The sequence below is a fragment of the Camelina sativa genome, chromosome 7, assembly GCF_030686135.1.
Source record: "Camelina sativa cultivar CO46 ecotype springtype chromosome 7, ASM3068613v1".
Taxonomy (NCBI): Eukaryota; Viridiplantae; Streptophyta; class Magnoliopsida; order Brassicales; family Brassicaceae; genus Camelina; species Camelina sativa.
Window position 1 is genome coordinate 30,747,972 of NC_141886.1, and position 7,427 is coordinate 30,755,398.

Consider the following 7,427-nt stretch of genomic DNA (forward strand, 5'->3'; position numbering starts at 1 on the left):
CTTTTTTTTTTTTTTCGTTTGAATGATATTTTATATAACTTTGATGACCAACGTTTACTACAACAACCAGAAAATAAAATGATCGAAAACAATCATCATACAAGGCAATTAAAGTGAGATTTTATCATCTTCAAAAACCGCCTGTACCCAAAAAAAGTAGCTCTGAGCTACGTACAATTGTGATCGATTATCCTTTGTCACACTTTTTGCCATAAGTGAAACTCCAAAATTAGTTTTCCTTTCTTCCATTAATACCTTTCAGTCTGGAATAAGGCTTAAAGCTTGTCGTATGAGAACCGATTGTGCTTTAAAGTTTGGCCGAGCTGCGGGACGTAAAACCGCACCAACTAAAGCTTTTGATTCCATCGCAAAAACTACTCTCCACACTCCTAAACTCTTTATACTTTCCAAAGTCCAAAGGATAATTCTAATCTCTGCTTTTTCCTTTGAATTAATATCGCTAAAAGAGCTTCTACTGTGTAGCAGTGTGTTACCTTCCGAGTTTCTCAGTACCCATACTGCACCAGGAGTTGACTTTGCTCTGTCCCATGAGGATCCTATATTGCACTTGAGCCACGGTTTCTCTGGTGGGCACCAATGTTTTGTTTTGGCTTGGTCCGCTTGTTGAAACCTAGATTCCTCTTTAGCTTCCACTTCCTGCGCCAGGAACCAATCACCTGCATCGTCTATGATCTTCTTTACCATGTCAGGGACAAAGAATGTTTTACCCTCAAACACTAGGTTATTACGATTTTTCCAGAGTAGCCAAATGATCCAGGGGAAGGTTCTTCTTGTCGAGATGTGAATGGCGGGATTTTTGGTGAGATCGAGGACCAATTAAACGTTTTGATAGATAGAATTCTGATCGAACCCACTTTCTGGAAGCGGGAATCCTGAGATCGCCCAAACATGTCTGGCCAATGAACACACAAAGAGGAGGTGGTTGATGGATTCACCTTCCATCCCACAAATCTGACACCGTGTGTCCATTTTCATTCCTCTAGAGTTGAGTCATTCAGCCACCGGAACTGCACCACTAACTACCTTCCACAAAAAGATTTTAATTTTGGGTGGTGCAAGTAGTTTCCAAATCCGGTCCTTAATTCCATTTAGAGAGGGAAGCATCGTGGCTAAGAGAATCTGATCTTTTTTATACACTTGACACGCCAACCAATAACCGGATCTGACACTATAGTCTCCCGACTTGTTGTGTTTCCAGACCATGAAGTCTGAAGAGGATGTTATCGATTTACAAGCCCGAATCAGCTGCACATCTCTGGAGAAAAAATGTTCTTGTAAAGATTCCAGATCCCAATCCTTTGTTACCGGGTCAATTAGCTCAATTACTTTAAGCTCAAGGTCGACGAAAATGTTCTTCATGAGTGGAGCTCTCATTCTATCATCCTCTAGCCATAAAGTAGTCCAGACATTTAATGAGGCTCAGTTTCCAACTCTTTGCTTGAGACCTTGTTCTAACAGTTCTCTTCCAAAAAGGATACTTCTCCAGGCAAAAGAAGGCCTACTACCACAAATTGCTGATAAAAACTCATTATCCAGGTAATACCTGCTTTTCATAAGACGAGAGAAAAGAGAGTCCGGGAATTGAATTAGTCTCCATGCTTGTTTAGCTAGCAAGGCTTGGTTAAACAATTCTATGTCTTTAAAACCCAGTCCTCCTTGATTCTTATACAAACACATTCTCTCCCAAGAAATCCAGTGTATTTTCTTTTTATTCTCTACAGAACTCGACCAAAAGGAAGACATAGCACTTGATAGAGATTCGCAAGTGGCTTTGGGTAGCTTGAAACACGACATGGCAAAAACTGGCATTGCCATTGCTACTGTCTTCAGAAGGATCTCTTTACCTCCTAAAGATAATGTTCTTGCATACCAGCCCGAGAGACGATTTTTGAGCTTCTCGTGAATATATTCTAACATATCCTTTTTTGATCCACTGAAGCATTCTGGGAGACCAAGATATGTACCCGCACCTCCTTCTTTTGTGATCCCTAGAGTAACCTTGACTATGCCCTTGACACCTTCTTCCACCTTGTTCCCAAAGGTAATAGAGGATTTGTCCAGGTTAATGACTTGTCCTGTGGCTTCTCCATAAATTCTCAAAATGTCTTTTATTACACCACATTGCTCAGCCATTGCTTTGCAAACAAAGAGTGTATCATCTACAAAAAGCAAATGATAGATGGAGGGTCCCTCATCTGACAAACTCATACCATTTATCTGACCTTTGATTTCAGCTTGGTTTAAGAGATGAGTGAGTCCTTCGGAGCAAAGCACAAATAGGGAAGGTGAGAGGGGGTCTCCTTGTCTCAAACCACGTTGAGGTGTGACTAGTCCGTGTGGTTGACCATTGATGAGAACAGAGTATGTGACCGTGGTGACACATTTCATTATCAAACCGACCCATTCCGTGTTAAACCCGAGAGCATGCAATAGAAACTTAAGGTAGCTCCATTCTACTCTGTCGAAAGCTTTGGACATGTCCGTTTTGATTGCCATGTACTCCTTGGAAACTGTATTATGTGTTCTCAGTGCATGCACCATTTCGTGTGCAATCAGAATATTGTCTGATATCAGTCGATCTTCCACAAAGGCTGATTGATTTGGTGAGACTAATGTTGAGAAAAGAGGTTTCAGTATGGACAAAAGAATCTTGGAGATAGTCTTGTACATTACTGAGCAAAGGCTGATAGGTCTCAGGTCTGATATGAGCACTGAATTCAGTTTCTTTGGGATTAGACAAATATGTGTGAAGTTCCACTCTTTCTGAAATTTGCCCTCTTCAAAAAAACTGAGTACCTCAAGTGTTAGCTGAGGCCTAACTATTTCCCAATATTGTTGAAAAAAAATACAGGTCATGCCATCAGCCCAAGGGGCAATATGTGCCTTGATCGCAAATACCGTTAGTTTGATCTCTTCTTTTGTCACTTTTGCTGATAGGATCTCATTCATTTGCGAAGTTACTCTGGGAATGAAATCCTCAAAGAGCTCTGTGGGGTTGATCGGATAAGAAGAGGTGAAAAGATTTTGAAAATACGAGGTCGCAATGTCTCCTTTTGAAGCTTCCGCTGAATGAACTATTCCATTAGAATCCATGAGTTTCTCCACCTCATTCGTGTTTCTGGCAGCTTTTACTAATGCGTGAAAGTATTTAGTGTTCTTGTCCCCAGAGTTATTCCACTTTCTTCTACACTTTTGCTTCCAAAAGTTCTCTTCCTCCCTATGAGCTAGCACCATTTCTCTCTGTAAAGAGGTCATAAGCGTGAAGGAAGGGTACCTGGTTGCATGTTCTATCTCAACATTTCCTTGGATCAGGTTTATTTTTTCTTTGGCATTCGTATTGTTGGCTCTTTTCCAATTACTCAAGGCTTTTCTGCATCGTCTTAGACGTTCCGACATCGATTGACCAAAAACTGAATAGGAAGCAAACCAAGCTTGTTGTACAGACTCCAAAACCAATGGTTGATGTAGCATCCTCTTGTCGAACCTGAAAGATCCTCTATATGAGTCTTGAGAATTGAAAAGGTTTAGTAAGACTAGCCTTTGGTCTGAACCTTTTTTCTCCAGAAATTTCTGATTAGCTTCCGGGAAGGTCTGAAGCCATTCCTTATTGCTGAAACATCTATCGAGTTTGCATTGTATCCAGAGGTTTCCTCTCCTTCCACCCCATGTGAAACTATTACCCAAGCTAGGCAGTTCTGTCATATTACTCGTCTGTAGCATGGTATAAAAGTCTACAAAGGAACTTTCACTTCTTCTAGGCCCTCCAAGCTTTTCCCCATTATGCAGAATCTCATTAAAATTACCTATAAGACACCAGTTTGCCTTCCTCTGTAGACCTATTCTCGTGATCTTTTCCCAAACTAGGTGTCTAAGGTCATTTCTTGGGTTCCCGTATATACATAAGACATAAAACTTAAAATTCTGGAAAACCACTTCCAAATCCAAGATATTCTTATTTACAAAAAGAAACTCGATGTTGGTGCTCTTTTTCCAAAATAATGCCAAGCCACCACATCTTCCCACTGGTTTAACCGTATGTACATAATCATACCCTAACCAAACTTGAATATCTACAAGCACATTCCTGATGTTCATTGTCTCCATTAAGAACAAGACCTCGGGGAAATGTTTCTTACGCATTTCCATGAGTCATTGAACTGTCAAGTCTTGAGGCCGCCCCAAACCTTGACAGTTCCAGCTTATCATGCTCATTAGATATTGGACGGTCCCTCAATTGGGATCACCTCGTGTTTTTTGCGCTTTGTGACTTTTGTTGAACCAACTTTGCTATCTGTGCCTTTCCTCTTTACTGCAGTAACCTCCTTCATCTTATTAGCCTTTAGAGAGGCCTTTGTCACACTCACACCATCCTTTTGTAGTCCTCTTTTACTGATATGGGGTCTCCTTCTAGGTTTTTCTTTCGTAGATGTTGTCCCGGATGTACCTGGTTCAAAGAACCCTGGTGCATATTTCGTTATACAACACATAGCAGAAGAAGAAGAGTCTGAATAGTTGACCAATGCTGGTCGAGAAAATTCTCCTATATCACTCCTTTCTTGCATTGAGGCTTGATCAGAGGTGACTACATTCTGCGTTGAGATGACTGGCGAGTTGGTGAAGTCATAGTCGAAAACCAAACCTTTACCTTTGGTAAAATCCGTAGAAATGATAAGGGCAGGCTCCATTCTTAGAATAGTTTTTTGTGTAATGGGATCGCTTTCCGCCTCTGCAACAGTTTTTTTAACTCTCTCTATTCGGAATTTCTTGTCTTCACCCTCATTACCAACCAAAATATATTGTCGCATGCCTTCCAAGAGAATCGGGTCAATTCGTGGTCGACCAAGAAGTGGGTTGATGCCTACCTGATCTTCTCTGAGAACTCCAAACAAGGGGTCTCCTTCTTTCAGGACTGTCAAACGTGGTTCCTTCTCCACTTTTTTCCCGGATTTTTCCTCATAGAGTTTATCTTCTTTTTGTTTTAAGAGGATTGGGCACGCCTCCAACTCATGAGTTAGACGTTGACAGTGGAAGCATCGTTTCTGAACCCTAGTGGAATGACCATTCTTCAGAGTGATAACCTTCGATTTACGGAGAGGCCTTGAGACATCAAATTTGATTTTGACCCGAACAAAACCTTGACTTTGAGGCTTGTATGGATCGAACACCACTTCTAGAACTTGTCCAACTAGCTCACCCAACAACGTAATCGCTTCCTTAATGTAATAATTCATTGGGATGTTTCTGATTTGGACCGAGATCTGTATGAATTTCAGGAAATCCGGGGGAGGAAATTCTGACCATCTTTCTATTGCTATTGCCCAATCGTTGAAAGAATGGACTCGTTTCTCCAAGATTTCTATTAGGCCGTGCTATGTTCTGAAGATGAACTGAAATTTCTCCTTAGAGAGCGTAACTCCTCTTATGGGGTCTGGTTTTTGCCATTTCATTGGCATGTTCATTACCATTTGTGACATACTTTGTTGAGCAGGGTTTAGAAGATGACCAATGACACTTAAAGTGTCATTCTTTTCGCAGCTGCTATACTATGGTAGATCAGGCATTATGAATGGTGTATCATCTTCTTCAAGAGACATGGCCATCAAGGCACGGTCCATAGACGCCGACATACTGAGACTTTGAGATAAGATCGAGATCGAAACCTTTGCTACAGTAATGCTTATTATGAGATAGAAATCCTAATTTTATCTCTGATTCGAGCAGATAAAACAGAAAAAGCGTTTGAATAGGTAAGATCTAAGTGATGAAATCGTGTTTTACTCTATCTTCTAAAGATTGGAATACTCTAACAGAAGAAGAGTGTCTTAAGCCCAAAAGAGCTAACTTTTTGGAATACTCCAAGATTTCTATTAGGTCTCGCTCTTCCTTAATAAACAATTTATACATAATTCTGGAAGGACTAAAAATGTTGTTTACATATATCGCGGTGTGTGAATACCACAAAAGATAAGATAATGAGATTAACAAGTTTTCCACCTCTCTGAAGATAAGAATTTTGAGAGGCCATAATCTGATAGGAAATTGTTAGAAGGCTTTATGTTCGTATGCATCAGAAACGGTTGACATGCGTCGTGTAAGGTATCTACTTAAGAAAACCACTTGTGTTGGTATGTCTGTGTCTGTCGGTTTTAAGATTACTCGACGGTCCCAGCGGTTCGAAAGGCAATTCTTGGATATTTGTGATCAAGTATATTTTCTCCATTAATCGTTTTACAATTTTGTTGAAAATATAAACAATACTTTAAACTAAATAAAATTTATACTATTTATAGAATGTTGGTTGGAAAATTATTTTGTATTAATGAAGGATTTTTTTATTAGAAGTCTGATATTTTTGGAATCTAAGACTTCATCAAAGGAAAAGTTTTAAAAATCAATCGATATGGATTGACTTCATCTTCCAAACTTTTTTTTAATCATAAATAGAGAAAAATGTGAACCCCAACAACAATATAAATGACTTCGGTTCAATGGTCTTCTCGGTGTCACGTTTCGCTGACCAGAGCAAAAAAAAAAACAAAAAAAATATGTAACGCTTAAGCGGTGCGCTTACGGTAGCTAGTGATCTGCATGCATGGTTTTGTAAGTCGATCAACATTATAATACGTTGGAGATTTGTTCGTTGGTAACTGAGCAGTGCCGGATCCAGAAAATTATTCTGCCTGGCGTACATATTCTATACAATTAATAATTTAAATTTTAAAGAATAATTAATATTAAATAAAAATAATTTTAAATATATTTTAAAATATGAAATTCAAGAAAACATCATTTTTTTCTTCCTTTTTCACACGACACCAATTTTTATTTGGTTTCTAAATATACTCTACTACATATATCATAGAAAACTACCAAAAAAACATATATCATATAAAATTATTAATTTAGTCAGTTATCTCATGTTATTTATCCGTAAAAGTATGATTTGAATTTACATTTCTAAAATATCACAAAAATTTAAATTCTATATAAAATTAAAAACAACGAAAATAATAAAATGTTTACTAAGTTACTTATTTTATTAATATTTTTAATTTAACGTAATCTTTACAGTTTAAAATGATGATTTTTTTTTTGAAAGTTAAAATGGAATTAGAAAGAGAAAATAAAAATTGAATGAACATAATTTGATAGACAATCAAATGGAATAAGAAAAATGCATCAATTAACAAAGAATTTTTTTTAAAAACATGTAAGAAAGAGAAAAACACTAAAAAAGAACCAATGAAAAGAAAACAAAAAGGTAAAGAAAATCAAAGAAGGATGTTAAAATGTGGGGCATCCAACCAATCTCTCCAAACTCAGCATGGGGCACCTTGTAACCAAATGAACTATAGAATAACAATAACCAATAGTAACATAAATAAAATTTAAAATAGTGTGGGGCA

At 38.1% G+C, this 7,427-nt stretch overlaps 3 protein-coding genes across 3 annotated transcripts; all 3 read right to left on the reverse strand.

Moving 5' to 3' along the window:
• Positions 1-258: 258 nt before the first annotated feature.
• Positions 259-705, reverse strand: LOC147941883 (uncharacterized). Its single transcript, XM_087458673.1, has one exon. The coding sequence runs from the start codon at positions 703-705 to the stop codon at positions 259-261; it is 447 nt and encodes a 148-aa protein (XP_087314799.1).
• A 306-nt stretch (positions 706-1,011) lies between these two features.
• LOC147941884 (uncharacterized) lies at positions 1,012-4,167 on the reverse strand. Its single transcript, XM_087458674.1, has 2 exons — positions 1,467-4,167; positions 1,012-1,406 (listed from the first exon to the last, which is right to left on the reverse strand). Exons 1-2 carry the CDS (start codon positions 4,165-4,167, stop codon positions 1,012-1,014), a joined length of 3,096 nt encoding a protein of 1,031 aa, XP_087314800.1.
• LOC147941885 (uncharacterized) lies at positions 3,955-5,794 on the reverse strand. The gene has a single exon (XM_087457431.1). The coding sequence runs from the start codon at positions 5,250-5,252 to the stop codon at positions 4,233-4,235; it is 1,020 nt and encodes a 339-aa protein (XP_087313557.1). The 5' UTR covers positions 5,253-5,794; the 3' UTR covers positions 3,955-4,232.
• Positions 5,795-7,427: the final 1,633 nt, after the last annotated feature.